Source organism: Osmia lignaria, chromosome 4, assembly GCF_051020975.1.
Source record: "Osmia lignaria lignaria isolate PbOS001 chromosome 4, iyOsmLign1, whole genome shotgun sequence".
Lineage (NCBI taxonomy): Eukaryota > Metazoa > Arthropoda > Insecta > Hymenoptera > Megachilidae > Osmia > Osmia lignaria.
In genome coordinates this window covers 6,256,881-6,283,085 of record NC_135035.1, presented here as the reverse complement: position 1 = coordinate 6,283,085, position 26,205 = coordinate 6,256,881, and the positions used below count along the sequence as shown (strand labels likewise).

Genomic DNA, 26,205 nt, shown 5'->3' with positions numbered 1-26,205 from the left:
GAAGAATGAAAGTGCTTTAGGTCGGTACGATTAAGAGGATTTTCGAGGACAGCCACAATTGGGCGAGACAAATATTGTTCTTCCTTACATTCAACTTCGATTAAGCTTAAGGGTGAAGAATATCGTCCACATCTGGGCCACCACTTATCCAATTATAAACGACCTTAATAAATACCCTATAGTGTCCGTCAAGTTTCGATAGATTCAGGACTCGGTAATCAGACACCGTTCTCTTTCTTTTCCCTGCTGGTCCATCACTTTGATCGTCCATCAGCCATTCTTTCAACGTAACTGCCAACGCGATTTCCATGCGACGTCCCGATCCGCCATTAATCTAGTCAGAGTACAGGTGGAGAAAAAAATAAAAGGAAAGCTCAAACGAATTCGCGGGATGCACGGTTTCCTGACCAACAGACAGACGATTCTCTCCACGGTCCAGTTAGACGATACGGAATTAAGCTGGAAAGTACTCGGCGAGTACCGGGACGCTGGTTATACCGGGCCTATAGAGCTCTAAACAGCGACAAAAGGATACCGAGTGGGCGACGAGCATTGAATGTACGAGAAAGGATTGTATGCCAGCGAACGCTGCTGACGATGGTAGCGACGTCGTTTCTGTTGCTCTTCCCGTATACGTACGCGTCGCGTACGTATGTATGTGGCCTGCTTTCGCGTGTATCCGTGCTACCGGCAGAAAAGAGGAGTATTTTAGCCCGCGTCCATATGAACGTAGTAGGGACGAAACAATGTAGCTTTTGTGCGAGAAAGAAACGGAAAAGCCAAGCCAAAGAGAGAGCCTAAGAGCGATTGAAATGCTCGAACGTCTGTCTCTGCTTCCCTTACCCTCCCTCTTCATCCCGCACCCTCTTTATCTGTCCCGTTTTTCTCGTATCGTCTTTGCTATCGCGTCTTTTTGCACTCTATGTTGTTTCTTCCTTCGCGATAGTCGACTGCAACGAAGGGTTGCAACGGGAAGATCCATCCTGAGACTTATCCTTTTCACTCGACCAGCCTTGACCTTGCGACTACCCCCAAAATCATCGATGACAGAGGAGATCCTTTTCGGGGATGACTCGAAAAGTCAAACCGAGGGGGTGTATGTTAGCTATGGTGGGGTTGTATGTGCAAGGACGGCGAGTATTGGTAGACACAGATGCGAAGGGTGGTTGCAGGTTGATAGTCAAGACTGCCTTCAGATTCCAGAGTGAAGCATTGTGTCCCGAACGCGCATTGTCCTCCCGTCACCGGGAACTCGACAATGCCGAGTCCGTAAGTTAGTAACCCTACCGTAAAAACTTATCTCCACCCCAAACCATCGACCTCCAGCCTCCGTGATTCCTCCGTTCGATTTCCAACCTCCTCCTGCCTGCTCTTCCGCTTTTCCGCCCTGCATCGCGACTTCCACTTTTCCTCTTCCTACCATCGTTTCTACGAATGATCGAACGGAATGAGTTTTTGATCATATGTCGATCACGTAATTACAATAATCTTCTCCTCAAGAAACGTTACGGGAGGTTAAAGTTTCGACAGCATTTGTAACGTAGAATAATGAGAAGCACCGTCGAAGAAGTCGATGGTCAGCGAACAGCGAGGCACTGTCGGATCGGAAGTGAACGTCCTGGGGACCGGATACAAACATTAGGGGTTGGCGGGCGGTCCTCTCGTTGGGACTCAAGTTGCCGAGCAGCCGGACAACGCGTGGTCGCCGGACAAAGCTCTTCTAATTGTCCCCATCAACGACGAAGAATGGACCGCGGGCCTGCCGCTGACAATTTCATTTGTAATTTGCATAAGGCTTATTAAAATCACAATGGACCTGGACCCACGGGGGATGCTCGATCGAGGTGGCCGGCAGCCTTCTTTTTTTGGCCTGCTCGATAGAGAATAATCACGGTCACCGCTGCGACGGTAATTGAACTTTAATAAGCAGCCGTACCTCGCTCCGAACGCTCGTATCAGCTAATCAAATGATCGCGTTTACGACAAACTTACTTTTAATAAACAGGTTCATCCAGTGCGCCGGCTTATCCGTGATCGTATCCAAAGGACACTCGATACACTATCACACATTCTTGTTTTTTATCAACTAAAAATAACCACTCGGGACATCAACAGCAATGAAGCAACATATTATTTATAGAACCAAATTGGTTTAAGTAAAAAGAAAGATATGTAAATAAAGATTGCAAAATCGAGAAATTAATAAAAATGATAATGAAAAATGATTCACTGGTACTTTTATCCGGACAGGATTACCCGTTTCCCGAAATGTGTCGCGCACGTGAAAGACGGCGCGGAACTGAACCGTCTCAAAACGCTATCATATCGCGCGCCGCCTCGTTCCCCCACTACTTTTCTACCAAAATGCGTCGACGCATCTTTTATTCCTATCGCTATGAAAATCTTGCACGATCGTGAACGAAAATTATTTCACAAGCGCAAATAAAAACCCATCAACCGATGGTCTGTACGGCAATCAACGCGTTAAATAGATTTTTAATTGAAATATTAAAACAAAGGCAAAGGATAATTTATTTTTTTTTTATATTCCTTTCGTATTTTTCATATATGACACAGAACGAATATTCAAACGTTTAGAATTAATGCCTAACTCTAGGACAGCTGTTTTCCAAAACACAAACGCCCACGCCTTTATCTCGCACGTATCCCTCTTCGCAGATGCAACCACTCACGCAGTTCTTCGTTTGAATACAGGGCACCGATTCCCAAATGTCAATGTTGTCGCAATTTTTTTCGCAAAAATGATCCGCCTGGCATGGACTGTAAACTTCGTTCTCCCTGCACTCGTCATCGTTAACGTTCACCACTTCCGGTCCTTAGAATTTGAAAAAAAATTATATCGTACAATGGAGCACAAAGCATTAGAAATTAATTCATAAAAATTTCCTATTTTTTTAAAATAAAAAATCTGAACTACTTACTAAATAAAATCCCTCCAATTGCCACGTCCAAAAGGACAAGTATCAGAAAACTTGAAACGAAAATGTAACGCGCTCGTTTAAGCTCCATCTTGTTGAAGTATCACTGAACAAATGCGAGCAGTGATCGAGACTGCAAGTTTAAATACTCGCGAATGCAACGCGATATTCAAATCGCATTGCGCTATCAATAATCACCTAACCAGACCAGTTTTAATCGGGCAAAGGCAACGTTCTATGAACGAGGAAAGTAGCGCATCGGGGTGATAAAAAAAAAAAAAAAACAAAGAGAAACAAGTACAAACAATCGCAAATATGCAGGCAAAATAATCGCGCATGCATCGAATAAGAAGGTAAAATACTGGTTTGCCGTTTTTCGTGTTATGTATTTTTGCGGATCTTTGAATTGTACAGCAACTCGTTTACATACAACATATATAAGTGTCTTACTAGTAAATTACTTGTAATGATACCTTAAAATAAGTATTCGTAATAAAGGGCCGGGCCGTGAGAACGTGTTTCGAACTAAAACAGTATGGAGAATTATCCGAATTTGGATGGTTCTCGACACGTTGGTGGGAGGGGGGGGGAAAAAAAACTATTTTCCTTACTAAAAAGAAATGTCTCTTCTTCTTTACGATGATGAGTCGCGATTTTTATTAGGTTTCACCGGAAAACGATATGACATCCGTGGAAATTCATTACAAAGCTTGTACCGTCCGTGTCTTATCAAGCGCAGGAGTTAAAAAAAACGTGAGGTGTTTCAATCGTGAAAAATCGGATCGCCGATAGCTAGGGGCGCGAAGAAAATTCATGAAAATTCCTCGGCAAACTTCTTAAACTGAACACGGTTGAACTTCATTTTTCTGACGTTTGAAACAGCAACGAATGTACAAATTGACTCCTAGTTCCTGATAATGAATGATAATGAGAAGCCACTCACGTACGCCAAATACTGCGACCAAATACTTCCCTTCGAAAGTGCACGTCATAGCAGAAGGTTCGCTCGCTCTCTTCTCTAGCTTTTAATACTTACACGACGAGTTTCGTTACGACGAGAGAAAAACAAATGCTACAATGCGAGAATAATAAGTACTAGAGTCGAAAGTTGTGTATCTTTTCGTTAACGATTAAAAATTTAAAAAAAAGAAAGAAAGAATGAAAGAAAGAAATCGAGAGTGCTCGTTTGCGACACGAGTACCCGACGAGACGCTCGCATTTACACGCACCAACCACGGGTGATATTTAACTATATAAGATTATTTATGGGCGAGCATGACAATCGAGCGAAACAAGCCGAATTACGTTGGTGTCCAGCGAAAAATATTCACGTAACGATAGGCGTTCGTTGCTGGCATTCATGAATAAAGTTAAAAGTTTAAAAATTAAGAATAAAAGTAAAGTAAAAGCTGTATTTCTCTCGACTGTCACGACTTCGGTTGTACATTTCTTCTTCTACCATATACACGTTATTAGCATCCCTCTCTATGTTCTTTCAGTTTTACACATATACCGAAAACAATCGGTACCGAGAATTAATAAGAAGTCTATGTCTCACGTGATCCGGTCGATGTTTTATGTTGAGGAAAAGTAACTATATCACAGACGAAGGAGAAGAATCGAAGAAGCAGCAAACGGCAACCGTGGTTTTCTACCAAATCTTAGCAGCAAGGGCTCTCTGCATTAATACATTCTTGCTTCGCTGCTTCATGCGCTCAATGAAGTACTCCTTGCCTTCCAGGTTATCCTCGACAGGTCCAACCTCCTCATTCTAGCAACAAACGAGAGTTAGTTGGCTCCTAAGTCGCATGTTTTTCTTGTACGTGTGGCTCATCACCATCATCATCATCACCATCATATCCTCATCATTTTACTCCTCATATTTATCTCATCATCCGGATTATCATGATCGTCATCACGAGAAGATAGGCTGTTCATTCGCGAAAGCCTACACAGAAGAGACCTAACCAACCTTGTTAGCAGTGTCGCCCCCCTCGCCCTCTCCCCACCTCTCGTAGTCATCGTCGTCCCTTTCTTCGCCTTCGCTCAAAGGTCCGTCTTGCCTTTTGCTGGGAGGTACGTTCGATCCTCCGCCACCCTGTTGATGTTCCATTACGTCGTCGCCACCTTCGAGCATCTTGTTGATCTTTTCCTTCGCTTCGTCGACTTTCCGCATCGGATCGGGGGAGTAGCTACGGTCGCTGTACCGATCGCGTGACGCGGCGCGGCGATCTCTGAAGTCTCGTCTGTCCCGGAAGTCGCGGAAGCCCTGCTTACCGTGGAAGAACCTACCGCCACGGTTACCGCCGCGTCCGCGTCCGCCACCACGGTTATTGAAACCACCGCCGCGTCTGTTCCCGAAACGATTGTTGTGCTGGTTGTTGTAGAACCGGTTACGATTCTGGAAATTGTTACCACCGCCACGATGGTTCGGGTTATTGAAGCCTTGGAAACGAGGCTTGTAATAGGTACCGCGATTATTGTACGGTCGGAATTGTCTCTTCCGATAGTAACTCCTGTCCCCGGATCTGCTGCGGCTACGACTCCTCGTGTACGATCTAGATCGTGACCTGGAACGCGACCTGCTGTAAGTGCCCGAAGGAGATCGACTGTACTTCCTTTCGTAACTGCCGGATCTTCGGTTCGAATACGATCGGGAACGGCTTCTTCTGGGCGAACGGGATCTCGAGGAGCCTGAACTGGACGCGCTGCGAGATCTGCTACGCGAACGTTTCGCTGGACGGTCTCTGCTCATCCTCTTCGTCACGGCTCCACCTCTGCCACTCGATTCCCGTTTCTTAGGCGTCTGTCTGTGCTGTCTTTCGGTCTCACTGTCAGAATCTGTTCTAGGTCCCTTCGCCTGGCTTTGGTTCTTCGTTGGCGGAGGTGGACGCGGTGGTTCTGGTGGATGACCAGCGCCACTGTTACCACTCTGCCCAATCGGTTGGAACTTGCCACCAAGATTGTTACTAGAACTGAATTTAGTAGGCGTTGCTTGCGGCACGGATATCGAGGGATCTTTGTACGACTGGAATTTATTTTGCGGCTGCGGTGTCGGATATTTCACCGGTGCTTGCTTCGGCATCGGTGGTTCTTTCGGTAACGGCGGCGGAGTTGGAGCCAACATTGGTTGAGCAGCGGCCGCTCGCTTCTCCGCGAGTTCGCGTTGCATCTGTTTTCGTATGTTCATCGACTTCTCCAAAGCTGCGCGCTGCAATTTCTCCTCCAGTTCATTGTCGTCGTCTTCGTCGCTATCTACATTGGGTTGCATTTTCTTACTTTCCTGAGATACATCTTGCCATTTTTGTGGAAGGACGTCCTTTTGTCTGTGAATCAAAAAAGAATATTCAAATAGTAACATCCATTTAATTATACCACGACTTAGCATCGGTACTTGAAGTGGTTCTTACCTTGCGGCTTGAGCAGCCTTCCATTTCGCATTTAGGGCAGCTGTGTCCAAGGTTGGTAATTTGGGTTCCGGATGGATCAACTGAGATTCTTGCTCAAAAATGTCCGTCAGAGGCTTCCTTTGGATTTCTGTACAGACATTGATAATTAACTCGTATGCAATAAATATATACGTACCGTTGCTATTTGGCAACCAATTGAAAATCTTACCCTTACGTTGCTGTGCGGTCATTGGTACCCTAGCTTCCCGTTCGTGGTACGCCTTCGAGGCCTCATCTCTCTCCCTCTCCCTTTCTCTGCGCAGCTCCTCCTCCCTTCGTGAGCTCTCAGCGAGCTTCTCCGCGTTGCTAAGAGGGGAAGCTATGTCATTATACTGAGCTACATACCTAGTAAATATAAAAACATAAATAAAATACGAGATGTTAAAAGCCGCGTTTCCTTTCAATATATGTTCAAAACTTAAATGAATCGCGAGAAACTTAGCTAATGGAATGAGAATGGAACTTGACGTTAAACGAAGAAAAAAAAAATAATACCTGCGCTACCGTTCATTACGTATTACCCAGACGTACGAAAATATTTCAAAAAAATCAAAAACAAGAACAAAACAACATCGTGAACTGGCCATAAGGGTTCCAACCTTTTCAAAACAGCAGTTTCTTTTTCAACTTTCGCATAATACGCATTCAGTTTCGACTCCAACTGTTCTAAATCCGGTAACGAAGATTTTTTCAGGGCTTCTAAGTCTCGTTCAAGTTTGTCTTTATTTTTGCGTTTCTTTCTCTCTTCCTTCTTCTTCTTCTTCCGGCTTTTCTTGTCTTCTTTCTCTTTGTCCTTGCCCTTCTTTTCTTTCTTCTTCTTTTTCTTCATCTTTTCACTTTCTGAATGTTTCTTTTCCTTCTCCCTTTCCCTCTTCCATCTAGCAGTTTCCTCCAAGAATTTCCTTACCTGTGGTACACACAAATGAAACAATATTTAACCTCATATAATCGATAAAAATAAACTGAAATCCACTTCAGAAAATACAAAATGCTTACCTTATCTTCGTAATCTGAGTCGTCCTTTGTTTGCTCCAAGAATTTTCGTACTTTTATCTCGTAATCATCCATCTTATCTCGAGTATTTGTACCGTAAGTTACCGGGGCTATGACATCGTGCGTAGCTGTTGCAGCAGCCGGTGGATTGTTGTACTGAGCCATACGTTTGCTAAGAGGCGAAAGCGACGAGCCACGATGATCCTTCTTATGTTTTCGTTTACGACTAGGCGACCTTGATGCCGATCGCGAGCTTCCGGACGACGAAGAGCTACTAGATTCAGAGCTAGAGGAACTCGAGGATCCGCTCGATGACGAACTGGAGCTCGAACTCCATCTCTGCCTTTTCTTCGAACGCGATTTCCTTTCTTTCTTGCGTTTCTTCTTTTCCTTCTTATTCTCCCCAACGTCATTCTCGGCCTCGAAACTCTTGAACGTGTCCAGTGGATTCAAAGTAGACGTCAATGTTTTAGATTTGATGTACTCGATTGAGTTCCTGGCTTCTTCGTGGTACGGAGCAATTACCAAGCAGTTCTCGTACGCTTTCTGGGCTTCTTCGTACTTCTTCTCGTCCTCGTAACTTCGACCCAGAGCGACCAGCGTCTCGGCCATGTATTTACGCGCGTTTGCGTGAGTTTGATTCAGTTTCAACGCGGTCTCAAAATCGTCGATGGCTTTCTTAAAACTGCCGCTGTTAGCGTATCTGTAACAACAACAAGAGTACACGTACAAGATGAGTCAGCATGAGTGGACGTATTTTTATGGACGAGTAACTTACAATGCTCCACGAGCAACCAATCCCTCGACGTTTCGTGGATCTACGGTCAGCGCTTTGTTCAAGCACTGGAAGGCTTCTGTATGACGGCCAGCCTTGAAATGATCTATACCTTCGGCCACACTTCGGAACGCCCATTTACTGGCCTGAGCTTGTCTCAATTCGGACGCATATTCATTTGGAGGGAATCTTTCTCTATAAAGAAATTATTTACAATTGAGAATTTCCTTAAGAATTTGATAAGAAAATTTTACCGGATACTCGATACTGTACCTCAAACCAACCATATTGGAATGATTCTCTTGACCGAGACCCATCAAGTCGCAAAGATATTTAATGTTGTTTGGGTTGTTGAAGCCAGTACTATTCTCCAACATCGCTTCGTATGACTGTCCTTTGTTGTCCATCGCTTTCCTATACCACAAAAGAAAACGGCCAATTATCAACGTGCAAAGATCCTTTTGACCTTTGCCAAAAAGAGGATACCAAAGCTACTTCGTTAACGGCAAAACTAAAGACTTGATAATCATGACGACCGAATCATCGCATATCATGGTCTCACTTCCTGGCGGAGGAATATAATTTATATATATATATATATATACACATATATATCTTCATTCGTTTGCCCTTCACAGTTTTTTTCGACATCTTGTCGTTTTATCTACGTTTCCTTCGTGCTGCTGTTCCTTATGAGTCAACGTGCGGTACGGCACAACCCTTCCTTATACCATCTTATCATCCCTGCGTAAGAATTTCGCCTCTTCACTTCGATCCGCATGAATTATACAGCGATACCACCTCTAATACCAAAGATGCTTCGAAAAATAAGTAGCGGTTTTTCTCGATTGGAAAAATAGAGAAAGATCAACGAAACATCTCGTGGTACTAGAGGAGATCAAAATCTACGTTTGTACCGTTAACAAGCAGCAGGGGTACAAAACAGGGATACATTGCAGAAAGTTGGTAGGTTTTCCTTTATTACCAGTTAAATTTCTTATTTATAAATTTACAATGGTACACAACCTCATTATTATGTAAACTCGTCTCTCACCTTTCATGTACCGCTAAGACGTATATTTCTAGTATTTTGTATCATGTTTGTAATCATAGGATTTCTCAACACAAAAGCACACAGCCTATCATCGATCGACGGTGGTTCGGTTTTTATAAGTTTTTGGTGCGATAAAATAAATTGCATAGCCCTAGGATAGGTTGGGAGCCACGCCTGAGTATATTTTATCTTCCAAGTTGACCAAAAAAATATATAGTTTTTATATGTAGTAGTAGGTACTGTCGCCTGTTTTGCATTTTTGTGGTGTCAATTCAAACATGACATCATTTTTTTTTTTATATTTTTTATTTGTCAATTTAAGCTGTAAGTTTAAATGAGGCATTATTATGACAAGGCGCAATTCTTTTGAGGCTTAAAGGTAAAGGTTCGGGCGATTAAGATTCCAGTTATTTGGTCTCTACATCAAATTTTAATTACATTCAAATTCCTATGTCTTATTCTATTTGTTACTTTAATACAGATGAAAAATATATCAAACGACTTAACAGGTAACTTCGCTATATATTAAAATGTTTGTACGATAACTTATTGAGCGCATAAAAAACATTTTAATAAGGGCGCTTATAAAATAGGTTCGCTTCATTTTTTCATTACTTTCATTCGTTTCGGTATATTTATCGATCGTCTACAATAAGAGACCAAACAACAATAAATCATTATTATACCTACCGTCTGCAGCACTCACTCTGACCACCCAAGGCTCAACATCTCATACTGGAAATGCAACCTCAAAAGACATTGATGTCATTTGGCGCCATTGTTTGGCTGGTGCTTTGAGAGTAACATATCACAAACGTAGATAGAATATTGTGCGCAACAGAGCCATGTCAACCAATGCTCAAGGTTTGAATCATTTGTATCACATTATAAATTCATCATCATACTGACTATCAACTTTTACGTTACTGAGAGTGTCTGGCACCTAAATTCATAAAAACGTGTAAGAGGAATCAAATCTAATTTACCTTGTTTTGTTAGTATCACAGTGCGTCTGTTAAATCTCAACTTCTTTTGGCCACCATTTTCCTTACCTTTTTATTTATTTATTTTTTTTATTTTTAAATGAAAAATATGAAATAAAACACTAATGATGCAAATCTGTACTCTCACTTATTATGCAAGTTACAAACAAGATAACTACATTGTCGATAGAAGATGCATTTCGATCACGATCGAGATCATTATTTTTATTATCGATCCTAAATTCGAAACTACCACTGTCAGAAAATATTTCCCCTGCCTTCGTTAGTGCACAAGTGCTCTCAAGGTATATCGCAATAAGCAAACGGTCAAAGGACGATTTGTAATTCAAATAAAAAGTCTCAATCAAAAGTGCTATCAATGCATCACAAGACACTTTCACCGTTTTGTATCGTGTATAGAAAATTTCCTATAGTGATATTACATGTCAGTTTACAAAAGTTAGTGAAGCATTATGATAAATACAAGGAATAAATATACTTATCCAGATTTTTCGTTTACTTACTTATAAGCTTCCGGAAGATCATCCGAATGGATAAGTCCCATAGGTGGGTGTGGGGCTTGCCCTTCACGGGCAGGTACGTTCATAACTGCAACAACTCGCTCAGCTTCAACGTTAACTTCACTGACTACGACGCAGATGAGATCATTTGCCATGTAGCCTCTTGTAACACCTTTCTTGTCCACCGCCGGCACTGTGGCCGTGTTTAATATCAGAGCCTATTAAATAAACGATATCGTCTTATAAACAGCTAAAAGAATGCAAACAATAGGAACGCGAGAACGGTAGAGACCCCTTGATGTACCTTAACTCCTAAATCAGTAACAACCCTCGGGCAGTCGCTGCAGTTGCAAAGCACCTTCAGAAGAAGCCCAGCAGCACTTTTACCCATAACTTGCGCGTAAATAACATCTCCAACGACCAAACTCTGGAAATAAATAGCTTGTTATAATCTTAATCAAATTCTGTATTTTAGAACACAACCTTAATATAATCAATAATCACCTCCAAAAAATTTCGTATACGCTGAGATTTTTCCATGGTAACAAAAGTATCAAGGCCTGGCATTGTTGCATAAAATTCTGAAACATTAGAGGCAATATATCAGTTGCACGTCGTTGTGCAATAACTCCCCCCTCCCTTGATCTAAGAAACAGAAAGTATGTAATACTATACCTTCATCTCCTAATTCTTGCTTGAGAGGTTCAACTGTTTTCTCCAAGTTTGCCTTATCATAAAGGGCATCTGCCTTCTTTGCAAGGAATTGCTGTAGCTTTAGCCTTTTTCCTCTATCTCCAAAACTGTTTTGAGAAAAAAGAAACAGAAAATTGAGAAGTCTAGTCTGGAACAGGCCTGATGTTATTAAGCATCATTAAATATATGTACCTAAGTGTTTTCTGACGCTGTTGGTAGATCTCAAAATTTGGTTCCTTGAGATTGAGCATGGCCAGCTCATTCTCGTTGCGTTCTCCCTCCCACACTTTCTGCAACTGTTGGCCATGGTAGTTCAATGCTTGCGCCACAAGACGCGCATCCATTGATTCCATTTTGATTCAGTACTGCAAGCAACCTAGTCCTGCAATACTATGAAAATCGGCGGATTCGTAACGGTTTTCCTTCTTTTCATCAATATCCAAGATATTTTCCAAATATAGATAAAACTTTTAACAGCTGTCTCTGACCGACTGCCCGAAATTGGCATGCAAAAAAGGACATCATCCAACAGCCAAGGACACGTGTTTGTAATGGATAAATCACTCTCCACGGTGATATCCAGAAAATACTGGTATTTCAATCGTCTAAGGTTTGGTTGAATTGCTAGCGGTAAAAATTGTATCGGTCTCGTAAAAACCGCATTATCATTCTCCAAAAAAGGATGCTTTTCTGCGCAAGAATGCGCTTAAACACAAAGCGAATTACCAAGAACCGGTTCTCTGAACAATTTACCTGCAGCTGCTGATATTCCTCTGTCGATTCGTAACAACGACGTAAAAGAATAAATCCGTGAAATATTCTTTTATATAAGAAAAACGCTTACATAGGAGGAAAGGCGCGTTATATTGATTTATCGATAACAAGATGGTCGTCGGGAAGCCGGATTGCGAAGGCTGATGGCGCCATGACGCTCCAAATGGCCACCTCTTTTTATCCAAAGCTCATCCACGCCCATTTTTTTTCGTGGGCATGCCAGACGGGCCAAAAAAGAACCCGGATTATTACTTACCGTTGTTCTCGTTTTATCTTCCGACGATCTGTTAATGCGTTTTCCAATTATATCACGGTCCACTATGCAACATCGTCGACGGTTAAACAACTGCGCGCTTCAGTTTCACCCATACGCTGCACAGTCACGATTACAACAGAGCCGGAAACGATAGAGTCGGAAACGCTTGCGTAAATCGACTTACCCCCACCCTTCCTGTAAATATCGACCTGTACGTCACTTCCGTTTAGCGGCAAATTTAAACTCCTATTTCTGTTATGCTACAGCATATCTGCAGCTGATGTAATGTTTAATATTATAACATTAATATTGTTAATGACTTGTATCGTGTTGTTGCAGTTAAAGCATAAATGTAACCACTTAAAAATGTAAAACCTAAGCGTAATTTTTTCTCGCATATATAAGTAACAACGAATACAATTTTTACAGCATTTTTATTTTCATTTTTTGTATAACAAAGGTTGTTAAATTAGTAATAAGTTATCATTTAAAAAAGTTGTTCGTATTATTCTATAATAAAATGGTAATATTAGAAATGTTTGAAACAATTTAGGAAACAATATTTGGAACTAAGTTTAACTATTCCCCATTGGAATACTATTAATTTGAATATGTTTGTACTTTCTTCAAGAAAGCAAGTTTCATTTAATCTGATACTCCCAGTACCAGAATACTAGAAGCATTTATTTTTAATCATTTATGTATTTCAGTTCGTCGTGTTATTCTCAAATTTAGCACCGACAGAATAGCAAATATTTACTAATTTATTTATCGAATCTTCTTTGCTTTTTCGTTGCTCTTCACATCCACGTTCCAGTAGTACAATATTTGAGCAGCTATCACAGCATTTGCAGCAGTAGAGCATATGTACATTATCACCATTGTTGTGTCTCCTGTTTCTTGAATAGAAGTAAATATTCTTGCCAGAGATCCAAAGAAGAGCATGAACCCAGTTACTGCTGACAACTGACCGGTACTTCCATTGGAATAATTTGTGTAAGCTTGCATCAACTGGAAATAGAGTAAAATGGTTATAGTCTGTTATTTCTACTGTCATTGTCTTGATTTTTAAACTTCGTACCTTACTGATAAGTACAATGGGTATATTCATTGCTTGACAAACCCAGAGAACATTTACTGGGGTCACCCCACTTGTAGCAGCGAATAGAACTGCTAAATAAGCAGCAAGAAATGCAGTTGCCTGAACAGTGTTACCACTGAAATGCATTACTAACACTGCAATTGCTAGGGTTTGTAATCCCAGGAATACTCCATCTCCCCATGAACTGAAATACATCAATTGATTAATCCATAATGCAGCTGAATCTTAACAAAGGTGCTTTTATTTCTGTAATTGTATTACCTAAATGGAAAACCGCTAATGAAGCTATAAGATACCATTGCAGTAATGGCAAACAAATCCAATAAGACGCTGAAAACATTGATGCCTTCTGCACTTTTGCTTTTAAAGATTTTTACAATCTGAGGTACTTTAACTAAAATGAAGAAATCATTGTAAGAAAAGCAATGTTAGACTAAAACTTAATTATTTAAATAATTGTACAAGGAAATATATGTGACTTATTAATGTTTGAAATTATAATAAATAAAAAATTATGATCACTGAAATAAAGATTAAATAATTAAACAGAAAATTTTATTTAATAAATTTTCTAACCGAGGAGAGACCCGCCGATGATCCCGAGGCCCAAACCTTTACTCAGCGTTGCTTTGAAACATCCAACTGAAACACGTTCAAGATTTTCATGTTTTACATGCAATGGTTCATATCTTCTTCGTAGGATATTCATTTTAATTTGTATATGATTCTATTTTATCGTAACGGAAGGATAAGGACTTTGAATTTATGATCGGGGAAAATAAAAATTGAACATCATCGAGTACCCGTTGCGAATATATCGAATCGATTACTCGAAAATTTGTTAAACTTATTTAATACTCGGGGGAAAATAAAAATTGACATTTATCCATGACGTAAGAATATTAGTATTCAAAGAAAGTACATTATACTTTCAAATGAATCAAAGGTGATTAGAATCATCCTATGAAATGTTTCCCTTTCGAAATTGTAACTATGCACCTATTCAAATTGCGCTCATGGTGTTCACGTGATTACAATATAGCGCCATTAGATAACAATACACGAATCGAATAATGTTACTATTATAATATGACAAAAAATTCTAGTACTAGTTTTTAATCAATGAAACACGTGTACTCACCATGAAAGAAATTCAACTCGTCAAAATATTCTTCCATACATTTCTCCGTGAACAATAAAGGAGCAACATTTCTTACGAACTGAGCCATGCTTGCAACGCATACGTTTCACAGTTCTCTTGTGGAATGTAAAGAATGATTTCCTTTGCTTACGTTTTATACCTTTTATACTAGCATTTAGGTTAGTATCTACTCGTTTTACTAACCTTCTATACCGACTGATAAATCGTCAGAGTACATAGTACACTTTTCGAACCATTACGTGGCGGGATGGTTCGAACAGCTGTTTATCATTGTCGCAGCCAATAACATCTTAATTTTATAATAATAAAATAAGGATCTGTTCGAATTCATTCCAGTACCTAACTTCATTTCTCGCTATTTTCAAATGCTTCCTGTCAACGACAGTGACATGTTTATCCCGTGGATCATTCGTACTTTCGGAGTTTTGCCTCTATTTCCTCCCCTTTTCAATATTCCAGTAACAAGTTCACAACCATCCATATATCATCATACATACTTACCATATTCTTCCGAATGCGGTCTCACAGCTGTATTCTATGATTTCCAACAACATATACCAAATCACGTTTAATGGTAAGAAATGAAAAGAAGAGACTTTAACGATGATACGAGACCTTGACGAAGTAGAAAGTCCATCTTGGATCCGGCCCGTTTTAGGGTTCGATCCGCGATTCTCATATCAAGAAACTCTCAATCTTAAAGACAATAATTCTTGCTCGTTACTTTTATCACACGCAACGATCGAGCAAACGGAACGATCGATAAGGAAAGCGCGTAAAGATCGACCGACTTCCGAAAATAGTACGACCATTGTATTTCTGGTAAGATTATCAGCGTGAAAATCGAACTCGTGCAATTAACGATAGCAGGTCGAAGTGATTCGTCAGGGCAGCTCTTCACGCGAACCAAGATGCACTCGCATAAGTAGGTCAGAGGTTGTAGAGTGGTTAGGCTAACCCACGCGATTGCTTTTGCTTCTTTACTTGCATTTGTTAGTTGAGAAGTTCCGTAGGGGTGCCTGGTACGCTCCTCCAGTTTCAGCAACCACCTCCTAACCCCTTTCTGCTAGTTTTTGGCCTCCTTGAAATTCCGTTGTGTAATCAGCACATGTTACTAAATTAATATGCGAAATGGATGAGCTAAATATTTTTGACCTTTTGCTTTATTCGATCGTGATTCCATTAGAAATTCAATGAATTATTCTCGGAATCACCACCTTCGTGTCCTTTGAGAATTTTGAATGGTCAGTCTTATCAAACTAAGGGTTGATCTAAGATCCACGAATTTCGCGACACGGTGGTAGTTATAGGTTCCAAGAGGACGCAGTCATGCGATCTTATCCAATCGGCCGAATAGTTGGGGAGGTTTAAAACGTATTCAGGGCGCACGCCTACGGAATTCTCGATTCCGAACACATACCTCGTGTCTGTCGTCGATGACGTTCAGTCGGAGTTTTGCTTCCGCCTCGTCGATCCGTCATTTGCATCAGTCTAAGGGATGCCGTTTCATGCAATTCCCCTGTCGATCGGTAATCGTTGATTAGAGATCGAAAGCTGTGTCCTCTGAATCAAAGGATGCTAACGAAAGGACATAGAAGATTCAACAGGTACTCGTAGAACATTGACGAAGAACACGGCGGTCCAACGCGCAGGATAATCTTCAATCTTAACTCTTTATTAGAAATATTTATTTAGATAATGTCTTAAGTTTTAACACGATTTTTGCAAGCTGATCCAGGATAAAGTAACGTCAACCGATTCGGGCCCATACTTCCTCCACCAACCCTCGTTGCAATGAAGCGAAGCTAAGGATCAGCGGAGTGCATCAGTGCATAAGAGCCCACAAATCTGCAAATACACTACATGAATGCGAACGATGAGGCGCCATCGAATCTGGAGCCGGCCAACGCGGAAAAAACGGACAAGAATGAAGAGGAGATCGTCGACGATGAAGCTGTCGAATCGAACGCGAAACGACTTACTGAAAACGATGGCGGGGATTCGAACACGCTCGACGGTACGATTTCAAGTATATCGCGTAATCTTCATTGATAATCGTACGTCGTGATGTCATTCATTGTTCCGTACAGAAAAAGCAGAGCTGAGTTTAGAATTCCGACCGACTCTTCACGAACGATTCATGCGAATCAAACAAATGGTCAAGGATGCCATTGCGGCTCATCACACGTTTATGATTTACGGAAAAGCACGAGTGATTCGCGAATGTATGCTGAGTAGAGGGTGGTGTGAAAAGTTCTTCAGGAAGAATTCTAATGGTACCTTGTTTAAATTCCATCCCCCAGATTCCTAGTTCTCGTACCATTAATGTATCTTCCAGGCGACCAACACTTTAACGTGAACGCGAGCCCTGTGATACTGTTGGCTGGCATTGGTGACTTGAAGGATCAACAAAGTGAACGTCAATTGATATCCAGGATGCTCACCAATCACACGGTCGACTTTCTATGGAACACAGGGTCGGAATGGCCTGGGTGGCCGTCGCAGGATAACAAAACCACGATCTTCAATAGATACTGTCGGGCAGGATTCACCTCGAAGGTAGTCGAGTGTCTCGGTCGTTTTCTATCATTCGTATAAACAACTTTTATACGATCCTCCTAGGTGGGCTTATGTTCGAATGTCAGACAAATGCATTGGTACTACGAGGCTGGAGTGGCGAACACCCTGTTTCCACGTTGCTACAATTTATGCCAGGGCGATCAGATGCACGCTTTCATCGAAGATTTTCGGTAAACAAATTACTTTATTACTAATTTACTAATTACTAATTTCTTTGTCTTTTAGATTCACAGCTTGCCTGAGCTTGCTAAAATGGTTGGTGAACAAGGTAAACAGCGAAGGCGAGAACGCAGTTAGATCGCCAACTGGCGCGGTGCCTTTGAAGGCATTAGAGTTCGCAATTAAACGTTGCAGCGATTATATCAGCGCACAGTCTCACGAGGATATCGATCAGGAGACGGAAAGAGTGTGGGCACATCAATGGGACCAGTTTATCAGCTGGTATTATCAGATCGTTCACGGCCAGGCTTCCTTCGTTCGAAACAATATACCTCTCCAAGTAAGCAGTTCCCTCTGACCAATTGTAAGGAAGTAATACCACGAGGATTACATTAATTTAGTTTGCTGTGAATAGAAAATCTTCCTGGCGTCGAAGCACATCTTGAGGAAGATGAAGAAGTATTGGCCTCAATTGGAGATGGATGGAATGATGAACGTGTGGATCATGAAGCCTGGGAACAAAAGTCGTGGGAGAGGGATCGTTTTGTTGAATAAATTGGAAGACGTGATGGCGAAAATGAACCCATCGAGTAAATCAGACACTCGTTACGTCGTTCAAAAGTATATTGGTAATCGATGGCCTTCAAAACTTAGGAATAGAAAGAATTAAAATATAAATGAAGGTATTAACATATTAATTTCATTATAGAACGACCGTTACTGATACATAACACCAAGTTCGACATCAGGCAATGGTTCGTCGTTACTTGTGCTCAGCCTTTGACCTTCTGGATATACAAGTAAATTTGAAATTATAATTACCGAGCTTAATGACTGGATGCATGCATAAGTTGAGCTAGTTTTTGTTTCGTGTTACGATTCCGTGTCCATAAAATATCTGGGTCGATTAATTGGCATACACAAGACGCACTCGTTGCAATTATCGCTAATGCACGTACAGAATAGTTTGCAACTGGGAAAAATTCTCCTCTTTGTTCTATATTTAGAGACACAATAAGGTATAATTCGCTACTTTCGAACAAACCAACCGCAGTAAATTACCGGCTCTGTACTCGTCCCCCTATGAAATTGATCTTTCCTAACCCAGTTTAACTAAATGCTTCTGCTATTGTTGCTGCGTAGCCTATTCTGCTTTTTGCAGAGTAATGCTGCATGTGGTTTTGCAGAGTAATATATTTAGCACTCGGTTCACAAATGATGTACCACGAGAACAAAGTAAACAGAAATTTCAACCCTTTGTCTTTCTTTTCTTCACAGAGAAAGTTATCTGCGATTCTGCTCCCAGAAATTCAGCCTAACAGACTTCCACGAATCGATTCACCTCTGCAATCACTCGGTCCAGTGCAAGTACACGAATTGCGGCGATAGGGATTCTGCGTTGCCCTCGGACAACATGTGGGATGCGACAACCTTCAAAGAGTACCTGAAGTACGATTCGCTTGAAACAGGAAGTTACGAAGTCGAGGTTTTGAAATTGATGAAATTCCGACAGGTCTCAGGGACACGAGAAAGCATGGGACGAGATTATCTATCCAGGAATGAAGCAAGGCTTGGTGGGTTCTATGTTGGCCAGCCAAGAGGCTATGGATCGTCGTAAGAACAGTTTCGAGTTGTACGGCGCCGATTTCATGGTCATGGAGGATTTCTCCGTTTGGTTGATCGAAATCAACAGTCATCCAGACATGAGTTACTCCAGCAGAGTAACGACGCGTCTCTGTCGACAAGTTTTGGAGGACACGATAAAAGGTGTTCCACGATTAACCTTCGCCTATTCCAGAGTACACTTTCCTAACTGAATTTCATCTTTCTGCAGTGGTGGTTGATTTTCGAGAGGACAGAAACGCGGACACAGGTCAGTTCGAGTTGGCTTATAGACAGAGGATGCCCAGCTGCCAGCCTTATCTCGGCGCAGCTCTATCACTTCAAGGAACTCGAATCACTATAAACGGGAAGAAGCCTTTAAGCAATCAAGACTCAAAAGTTAACCTCATGTCGAAATCTCCTATGGTACGTATCGATCACGAACGAAATTTTTCGAAAAAGAAGGCAAACCCGAATAACAAAGATTGATCGATGGCTTCAGACGTGTCTGACGAAGAAGAAATCTACGATACACAATCAGATTGGCCCGGTGATCGTCGATCTGATCGAGGAACTGGAAATTCAGCTCGACCAGGAATTCTACGCTTATTACAAAGTGGAATCGCCTAAGCTGAGACAAGCACTGCCAGCGAGCGCGCCGGCAAAACCTACGAAAACTGGCGTATTGATCGATAAGCAGGAAGCAACCGTGAAGAGCGCTCCTGTGACCGGCACGACTGCTCATTCTAAAGTGAAATCGCCTACGGGGATTCAGGTAAAAAGCCGGAACGAATGACGGGTTTGAATCGTGAAATTTTTACGTTTCCATTCCGTGTTTCGCAGAACAATCAGGACAAAAGTGGGAGTAATCAGAGGAACGCGACAAGAACCCCGAGGAAATCGCGAACTTTCACTGGAACGCCGAGCAACAAAGGAACATCGTCTCCGACCAGACAATCTTTGGTTTCCAAGATTATAGCTATTCAAAAGCAGTCGTCGAAGCTGGCGCCGAAAATCGACAAATCAACGAAGCAAACCGAAGACAAGGTTGAAATACATTTAGAGACATCGAGGGGTACAGTTCCGTGTTTCACTGCCCCCAAAATAGGGCAATATATATATACAGGGTGATCCTCTCGCTAGTGGACTCAAAGGAAATGCCGCCACACCGTTATGAATGGACCCAAGCCCTTTTCTCGACGGGGGTGCATGCTGTAGCTGTGTCCGTGAAAAGGTATCGATGACAGAAAAAGGATTTGGGCCACTTCATGCTATTGTGGCGGCACTTCCTTTAAGTCCACTAGCGAGAGGATCACCCTGTATATTCTGAAAAGTCTTAACGAGTCCTGTCTAGGGATGTGCGGGTACTCGATATTACGAGCTCGGGCAGGCTCGGAAAAAATCGGGCGGGTTCGGGCGGGCGTCCAATACATTCGTGCAGTCGGGTAACGCGACTATTTCGGGTTCGGTCGGGTACAGTCGGGCGGATTCGGACGCGCTCCCGCGGGCCGCGGTCCGCGACCCAACTTTCATGTACTTGTTAATACTTATAAGCAAGTGCAAAATCTGTTTTATATGAAATTTTGGAATAAGATAATTTGGGAACTCGTCCGAATCTGCCCGATTGTACCCGACCGAACCCGAAACAGTCGGGCTACCCGACTGCACGCATCTATCGGACGCCCACCCGATGTTTTCCGAACCAACCCGACTAGTCGGGCCGTACATCACTAATCCTGTCGAATGAGTCTAGTCTCAGGTTGCGCAAATGGAGAAAATTAACCTAACCTAGCCTAACCTAACCTAATTAATGGTTAGGTCTCGCTGTCGACTATACGCCACTCAACTACTATTATAAATAGGAACTTTAAACTTCCTTTTAAGTAAAAAATACAAAAATTCAACCGGTTATAATTTTTTCATTATTCGTTTGCGCAACCTGGGACTAGGCTCATTCGATAGAACCCGTCGAGATTTATCAGAGGACATATCCTAATTTTGGTTCTACGGGCGGTGAAACATGGAACCGCAGCCACATCGAGTAATTGTATCGTTGCATTCGATCAGCTTTGTATTTTCATTTTTCATTCGTTAGATTATCAAATCAGTGATGCGAGACGCGATTAAGAAGTACAAAAAGAATGCTTCTCTGTCCTCGTCATCGCCCGAAACACCCCTGTTACCGTCCCTCTTATCCACGAACAGGGTAAGTCACCCTGCAGCTGTGAAACAGAAGAATCATAACGTGTTGAAGAAAAACAGTCGTCAGAGGAAGAACAAGGTTCTAACAGACATCACCGACATGTATGCTGTTGGTTTAAGGTTGACCAAGTGATGGAGAAAGGTCTTCGTGATTCGCACTCGTTACCAGTTGTTTCCGACTATTTGTTGATCTATTCCAGAAGTCTATATTTGAACTGTACTTATGGTATACAAACAGTCAATAAAAAGCTATCCTGTCCATCGTTTATTTCGTTTAGTCAATAGAAATAAATTCACGACACCAGGTATAAAATGGGGCGAACAAAAGCTGATCAATTTTTGGACGAGAAATCATGATTTGATATAACTAAATTAACCTTTTTACAAAATTACAAGTGTAACAGACAATCAAATGGAGATCTTTATTTTTTGATACTTGATTCTACATATTTAATGATTATTCGTGAAAAAATTAAGTGGTACACGCTTTGTCTATGTACGTTTGTCACTTGGAATGGAATGTATCGACTTCTTCTGGAATCCTGGAGAAGCTGTATCTGCAGACAGCTCTCCAGGTCTAGATAAAGATGTTCCCCCCGTCGAGGGTGATAATTTTCAGTGCACCTTTTTCCGACCAACCAAACACGAATCCGTGGTATGTAAATTTGTACAGGTTAAACTTGCGCTAAAAATTGCACAAGGAAAACCGAGTGATTACAATTGTATTTAGCAGATACTGAACGAAAATCCACCTCCATTCAATTCGTCCGATTCTGAGGTCGAATTTGACGACCCGAATATCACAACTGGATGGGCAGAAGCATCTTCGATAAATTCTGATACTTTCTATTCGTACGACGAAGAGATTTCTCAGCAGGATAACAAAGCACTCGATTTACCGAAAGTAACATTCGGTCAAACGTACATTCACTCGGACGATACGAAGTTGCAATTGGAAAAACAAGAATCAACAAAACCAGAAATTGTCCAACTGACAGAAGAAAAGAATTACCCAAAGGATGTGAACAATTTGAAAGATAAAATATCTGAGAAGGAGAAATTATTGTTAATAAAATGTGTGCATAATAATAGATACACTCACGGATTTCCAGGTAAAACTTGATCAAATTCTATCATTCAGAAATGGAGAAAAGTAATAATTTTATTGCAGACCCAAGGTATAGCTTGAACAGAACTAAAAGATCGTACAATCCAGTGAGTAGCACGAATGAAACTCCTGGTAAGAGAAGAAAGATCTTCGAAAACAGGACCAGTAAGTATAAACGTTTGTTGAAGTCCATGGAGAATGTGATCCATACGATGAGCGAGCAAGAAAGTATCAAGCCGAGGTACAAAATTGCAGAAACCAATCTGGTGAAAATGGATCCCCAAAAAGAGCAAAGTCAAAGTCAAAAGATAGTCGCGGACAATCCGCAGGCGGATGAGCTTGAAATGAGGAGACCAATCTTTAAAAAGCGCGAGTTGGAAAAGTTCTTGGATGAATCGATGCAAAGGGCGGTGAAAATGTACAGAACTTGCAGAGATACATGGAACGGTACCAACGAAGAACAATTTGAAGTATCAGAAAATTTTCCAAAGGCAAACATTTCAATTCCACGACTTTCCAAAACTGCTTCAGAGTGTAAGAATACTTGAAACTGTTTCAATTACCGTCGATCGTGAACATGTAGCAGTATCGAGACACGTTTTTAAGCAGCCGACTTCAGTCAGTTTTCGATGTTTGCAAAAGAAATTAGAATGTAAAATCCACGGACATGAATAAAATGTTAAAATTTATAAATTCATGGTTTATTATTCGATTGCACGATGCGACCGATAAAGAACTGTGCATGGAAAGTTTTCCTGGAGAATCAGGAGTCGTTCGGAAACCAAGAATCAATTATAAATTTTAACCATGAATTATCAGAGAACAAGAAGTACGATTTGGAAAGCTCGAAGTACTTGAATGGTATCAGCACGCGAAAATGGCAAATCATGTTAACCTCCGCAGATTGCACGATTAAAAAACACTGTCCCGGTTGGCAGGTACGAGAACAACTTTCGTTTTACTGATTAAGCAAGAGAATTTTCGTCGACCGCTATAAAGTGTACATTTCGCTGCATTTTCTATAAGATATATCTAAAAAACGTAAAGGGAACTGAGGGAAAAGAATTCGCTTGGAAACTGTCAGACACGAACATGAATTCTCGAGTGAACGTAGATACCGTGAAAACTGCAAACGCCGAGATACTTTGCAATCGCGATGATTTGGATGATCTGTTAAGAGAATACGAGAAACAGAACGAACAAGCTCACGGTAGGATCATCCTGAGGGACTATCTGAAGCTCCTCAGTAACGAAGAGATAAAGGTCAATTTCATCTTGAAAGTATTGACGAAAGCGGTAAATGATCACAAAATTTTCGTGATTTATGGCAATTTCCCAGTGCTGAGGAAGCCTCTAGGAAAAAGAGGGTGGATAGAAAAAAGATTCATCAGAAGATTGCTCTCCACTTCTCTGGAGATGTCTGAAGGTTACTGAACAGAAATTCCAAAGACTAATACTGGAAATAACGAAAAATATTCTTAGCAGCTGGCTTGGAGACCATTGAAAGATTACTACGATGTCCAGCTGATTTCATATGGTACACAAATAAAAAAGCAGGTGCCAGAACGGATGAAAGGACCATCGTTAATAAATTTTCAGGATGTTACTTCACGTCGAAGGTTTCTGATTTATTCTCCATCATTTATCACTTGATACTAAATGGACGAACTCTATTCAGGTCGACATGTGCAATAATTTAGAGAACGTCTGCTGGTACTACGAATCAGGTGTATCGAACATCCAGTTTCCCCGATGCTACAATGTGTATCAGGTTCGTAAGGGAACTCGATAAATCTTTCGCCTTCACGGAAACGTGTCTTGCATTTATACAGGCCGTACAGATTCAGGAATTCATTCAAGATTTCTACATCACTGCGTGCATGGGGATTCTCAAGTGGTTCGTATTATTGGCCGGCATCGCTGGACCAAATAACGCTTGGTCCTCGAACGGCACTGTCCCCATAAAGGCGCTTCTCTTCGCGCTGGAACGATGTGCGGAATACATAAGGTTCTAAAAACATCCAAACTATGACACGCCGTCACCAGAGTCCGTAACTGCGAAAAGACCAGTTTTCGTTCTTCGCGCATCTCCAGTGCGCATCTTCGCCCTGATTGGCGATACTCCCAAACGAAGTGGAAAGCGATTGGCGGAGAGCTCGCTGCGTTCCCCCACCACCTTCCAAGCTGCGAGGCTTAGTTATGGACTCTGGTGACGGCAGGTCATAGTTATCTAAATCTTTCCTATCAATAATCTAATCGAATCGCAGTATCTGCGAGCACGAGGATATCGATGGACAAAAGTACAGGAACTTATCATCCTCTGACTGGGCTCTCTTCCTAGTGTGGCACGAACAATTACTGCACAGACACGAAATATTGCAAAAGAATCAGGGATTAGACATAGAAGTATGAATCCAACACAGATATCGAAAGGAAGATTAATTCCATCGAGTACTTTTGCCAGGAACTCTTACGGTTCACGGTTAACACTCTGAGAGAAATGACACGGCGCCGACCTCAAAGTCACATCGATGGAATGAGGAACGTGTGGATCTTGAAGCCAGGTGACAAGAGTTTAGGAAGAGGTATACTTTTGAAAAGTTCACTGAAAGGTATCCTGAGCAAAATACATCAGACCACGAAGGAATGTATGCAATACGTCATACAGAAATACATAGGTATACCTTAAAGAAACTCATCGTTTTTACGGAATGTTTAACTTTGAAACTGTTTCCAGAACGACCTCTGTTAGTTCATAAAACTAAAGTGGATGTTAGACAGTGGTTCTTGATCACCAGCACGCAACCCCTTATCGTTTGGATGTACAAGTGCTTTTCAAGATCTTTTTCTCGTTCTCCTGTACCTGCATGTTTAACGTTTCTTTACTGAATCACTTATTTTCAAGGGATATTCTACTTCGTTTCGCATCGAAAGATTTTACGCTCAAGAGCTTTCACGAATCGATTCATCTGTGCAATACAACCGTGCAACTGAAGTACAGGAAAACAGTGAAACAGTACTCACAGATACCTAGCGAACTTCACTGGAATCTTCAGAAATTCAAGGAATATCTAAAGTATGAAGTTAATTCCACTTTTACAGCGAGTCTTCATTATTCTGCCGTGTTCTTTCTCAGAACGACCAATCGAGAATCGGCATGGGAGAGGGTCATCGAGCCGGGTATAAAGCAGAATTTAATAGGTGCACTCCTGGCATCTCAAGAAAACATGGTCAATCGCAAGAACAGTTTTCAATTGTACGGTGCTGATTTTTTAATAATGGATGACCTGTCGGTCTGGTTGATCGAAATCAATACGAACCCCCGCCTACACCCGCCAAGTAGCTCGGTCACGGAAAAACTTTACCCGGAAGTGATAGAGGATACCATGAAAGGTAAGGTTTTCAACTCCTTCTGATATTACCACGAGTCTGACTCGTGATACAAATTACGGGACAATCGTGAAAACAGTAATTTAATGTTTAAATATTTTTGCAAAATAATATTGCAAAAAAATATATTTTACTTTATTCGTGAAAGTCTCGGTTCGCGATCAACTGCGCTGTGACGACATTCAAAGGGTTAATATAAAAAAAAAACTTAACGACTAATTGTACGTACTTGAAAGTGATTCTAGATCGACGTAAAAATAAGAAGGCTACTCGTGGTAAATTCGAATGTATTTTCAAGCAACGAAATCCGTTTCATGGACACGCTTTTGGGAAAGCTGCGAGCCTTGGAATCCGAGGCAAGGCTTTATTTTCAACTCAAGGTTCGCTTCGAAAATAGGCTGATAAACTACACGATATAGTGCCCACACTTACAGTAATACCACGTAGAAAGTAAGATAACGAA

At 41.4% G+C, this 26,205-nt stretch overlaps 6 protein-coding genes across 16 annotated transcripts; 3 read left to right on the top strand and 3 right to left on the bottom strand.

Moving 5' to 3' along the window:
- Nucleotides 1-1,992: 1,992 nt before the first annotated feature.
- LOC117603411 (serine protease inhibitor) lies at nucleotides 1,993-3,381 on the bottom strand. Its single transcript, XM_034322553.2, has 2 exons — nucleotides 2,943-3,381; nucleotides 1,993-2,836 (listed from the first exon to the last, which is right to left on the bottom strand). Exons 1-2 carry the CDS (start codon nucleotides 3,028-3,030, stop codon nucleotides 2,601-2,603), a joined length of 324 nt encoding a protein of 107 aa, XP_034178444.1. The 5' UTR covers nucleotides 3,031-3,381; the 3' UTR covers nucleotides 1,993-2,600.
- A 482-nt stretch (nucleotides 3,382-3,863) lies between these two features.
- LOC117603409 (uncharacterized) lies at nucleotides 3,864-12,589 on the bottom strand. 6 transcript variants are annotated; one of them, XM_034322544.2, is made up of 13 exons: nucleotides 12,438-12,589; nucleotides 11,600-11,797; nucleotides 11,390-11,514; nucleotides 11,219-11,295; nucleotides 11,019-11,141; nucleotides 10,718-10,932; nucleotides 8,430-8,570; nucleotides 8,160-8,351; nucleotides 7,385-8,084; nucleotides 6,988-7,295; nucleotides 6,558-6,733; nucleotides 6,350-6,476; nucleotides 3,864-6,265 (listed from the first exon to the last, which is right to left on the bottom strand). In XM_034322544.2, the coding sequence occupies exons 2-13, from the start codon at nucleotides 11,758-11,760 to the stop codon at nucleotides 4,903-4,905; spliced, it is 3,708 nt and encodes a 1,235-aa protein (XP_034178435.1). In that variant the 5' UTR covers nucleotides 11,761-11,797; nucleotides 12,438-12,589; the 3' UTR covers nucleotides 3,864-4,902. The 6 variants fall into 6 exon arrangements, with proteins under 6 accessions (XP_034178435.1, XP_034178436.1, XP_034178438.1 ...); XM_034322545.2 differs by having other exon boundaries at nucleotides 6,564-6,733; XM_034322547.2 differs by having other exon boundaries at nucleotides 6,558-6,694.
- Nucleotides 12,590-12,869: 280 nt separating this feature from the next.
- Nucleotides 12,870-14,912, bottom strand: LOC117603215 (mannose-P-dolichol utilization defect 1 protein homolog). Its single transcript, XM_034322140.2, has 5 exons — nucleotides 14,681-14,912; nucleotides 14,116-14,181; nucleotides 13,801-13,933; nucleotides 13,519-13,723; nucleotides 12,870-13,448 (listed from the first exon to the last, which is right to left on the bottom strand). The coding sequence occupies exons 1-5, from the start codon at nucleotides 14,766-14,768 to the stop codon at nucleotides 13,206-13,208; spliced, it is 735 nt and encodes a 244-aa protein (XP_034178031.2). The 5' UTR covers nucleotides 14,769-14,912; the 3' UTR covers nucleotides 12,870-13,205.
- Nucleotides 14,913-15,134: 222 nt separating this feature from the next.
- On the top strand, nucleotides 15,135-21,520 carry LOC117603218 (tubulin glycylase 3A). 3 transcript variants are annotated; one of them, XM_076688053.1, is made up of 14 exons: nucleotides 15,135-15,275; nucleotides 16,440-16,718; nucleotides 16,792-16,977; nucleotides 17,040-17,260; nucleotides 17,324-17,451; nucleotides 17,507-17,780; nucleotides 17,856-18,069; nucleotides 18,150-18,240; nucleotides 18,719-18,889; nucleotides 18,954-19,207; nucleotides 19,275-19,468; nucleotides 19,545-19,817; nucleotides 19,886-20,089; nucleotides 21,138-21,520. In XM_076688053.1, exons 2-14 carry the CDS (start codon nucleotides 16,565-16,567, stop codon nucleotides 21,375-21,377), a joined length of 2,604 nt encoding a protein of 867 aa, XP_076544168.1. In that variant the 5' UTR covers nucleotides 15,135-15,275; nucleotides 16,440-16,564; the 3' UTR covers nucleotides 21,378-21,520. The 3 variants fall into 3 exon arrangements, with proteins under 3 accessions (XP_076544168.1, XP_034178035.2, XP_076544169.1); XM_034322144.2 differs by having other exon boundaries at nucleotides 16,431-16,718; XM_076688054.1 differs by lacking the exon at nucleotides 15,135-15,275 and adding an exon at nucleotides 15,413-15,523 and having other exon boundaries at nucleotides 16,431-16,718.
- A 116-nt stretch (nucleotides 21,521-21,636) lies between these two features.
- Nucleotides 21,637-22,900, top strand: LOC117603213 (uncharacterized). Its single transcript, XM_034322136.2, has 3 exons — nucleotides 21,637-21,899; nucleotides 21,978-22,356; nucleotides 22,416-22,900. The coding sequence occupies exons 1-3, from the start codon at nucleotides 21,759-21,761 to the stop codon at nucleotides 22,898-22,900; spliced, it is 1,005 nt and encodes a 334-aa protein (XP_034178027.1). The 5' UTR covers nucleotides 21,637-21,758.
- On the top strand, nucleotides 22,781-26,139 carry LOC117603217 (tubulin glycylase 3A-like). Of its 4 annotated transcripts, none has more exons than XM_076688056.1 (11): nucleotides 22,781-23,290; nucleotides 23,379-23,778; nucleotides 23,838-23,971; nucleotides 24,031-24,123; nucleotides 24,185-24,360; nucleotides 24,620-24,758; nucleotides 24,817-25,030; nucleotides 25,090-25,174; nucleotides 25,258-25,428; nucleotides 25,489-25,745; nucleotides 25,979-26,139. In XM_076688056.1, the coding sequence occupies exons 1-11, from the start codon at nucleotides 23,072-23,074 to the stop codon at nucleotides 26,137-26,139; spliced, it is 2,049 nt and encodes a 682-aa protein (XP_076544171.1). In that variant the 5' UTR covers nucleotides 22,781-23,071. The 4 variants fall into 4 exon arrangements, with proteins under 4 accessions (XP_076544171.1, XP_076544172.1, XP_076544170.1 ...); XM_076688057.1 differs by having other exon boundaries at nucleotides 25,090-25,180; nucleotides 25,988-26,139; XM_076688055.1 differs by having other exon boundaries at nucleotides 25,090-25,180.
- Nucleotides 26,140-26,205: the final 66 nt, after the last annotated feature.

Excerpts from the sequence above, each read along its gene's own strand:
- LOC117603411 (XM_034322553.2), bottom strand. The coding sequence starts at position 3,030 with ATGGAGCTTAAACGAGCGCGTTACATTTTCGTTTCAAGTTTTCTGATA. Across the intron at positions 2,837-2,942 it reads AATTGGAGGGATTTTATTTA|GACCGGAAGTGGTGAACGTT; the intron begins GTAAGTAGTTCA and ends TCAAATTCTAAG.
- LOC117603409 (XM_034322543.2), bottom strand. The coding sequence starts at position 11,760 with ATGGAATCAATGGATGCGCGTCTTGTGGCGCAAGCATTGAACTACCAT. Across the intron at positions 8,085-8,159 it reads TTGGTTGCTCGTGGAGCATT|ATACGCTAACAGCGGCAGTT; the intron begins GTAAGTTACTCG and ends TTGTTGTTACAG. Across the intron at positions 6,734-6,987 it reads GAAACTGCTGTTTTGAAAAG|GTATGTAGCTCAGTATAATG; the intron begins GTTGGAACCCTT and ends TATATTTACTAG.
- LOC117603215 (XM_034322140.2), bottom strand. The coding sequence starts at position 14,768 with ATGGCTCAGTTCGTAAGAAATGTTGCTCCTTTATTGTTCACGGAGAAA. Across the intron at positions 14,182-14,680 it reads CGAGTTGAATTTCTTTCATG|TTGGATGTTTCAAAGCAACG; the intron begins GTGAGTACACGT and ends AACGTGTTTCAG. Across the intron at positions 13,724-13,800 it reads ATTAGCGGTTTTCCATTTAG|TTCATGGGGAGATGGAGTAT; the intron begins GTAATACAATTA and ends GATGTATTTCAG.
- LOC117603218 (XM_076688053.1), top strand. The coding sequence starts at position 16,565 with ATGAATGCGAACGATGAGGCGCCATCGAATCTGGAGCCGGCCAACGCG. Across the intron at positions 18,241-18,718 it reads TTGACCTTCTGGATATACAA|AGAAAGTTATCTGCGATTCT; the intron begins GTAAATTTGAAA and ends TTTTCTTCACAG. Across the intron at positions 19,469-19,544 it reads TCATGTCGAAATCTCCTATG|ACGTGTCTGACGAAGAAGAA; the intron begins GTACGTATCGAT and ends CGATGGCTTCAG.
- LOC117603213 (XM_034322136.2), top strand. The coding sequence starts at position 21,759 with ATGGAATGTATCGACTTCTTCTGGAATCCTGGAGAAGCTGTATCTGCA. Across the intron at positions 21,900-21,977 it reads CAACCAAACACGAATCCGTG|ATACTGAACGAAAATCCACC; the intron begins GTATGTAAATTT and ends TGTATTTAGCAG. Across the intron at positions 22,357-22,415 it reads ATACACTCACGGATTTCCAG|ACCCAAGGTATAGCTTGAAC; the intron begins GTAAAACTTGAT and ends ATTTTATTGCAG.
- LOC117603217 (XM_076688055.1), top strand. The coding sequence starts at position 23,072 with ATGCGACCGATAAAGAACTGTGCATGGAAAGTTTTCCTGGAGAATCAG. Across the intron at positions 23,779-23,837 it reads TTCTCTGGAGATGTCTGAAG|CTGGCTTGGAGACCATTGAA; the intron begins GTTACTGAACAG and ends TATTCTTAGCAG. Across the intron at positions 24,361-24,619 it reads CGATGTGCGGAATACATAAG|TATCTGCGAGCACGAGGATA; the intron begins GTTCTAAAAACA and ends ATCGAATCGCAG.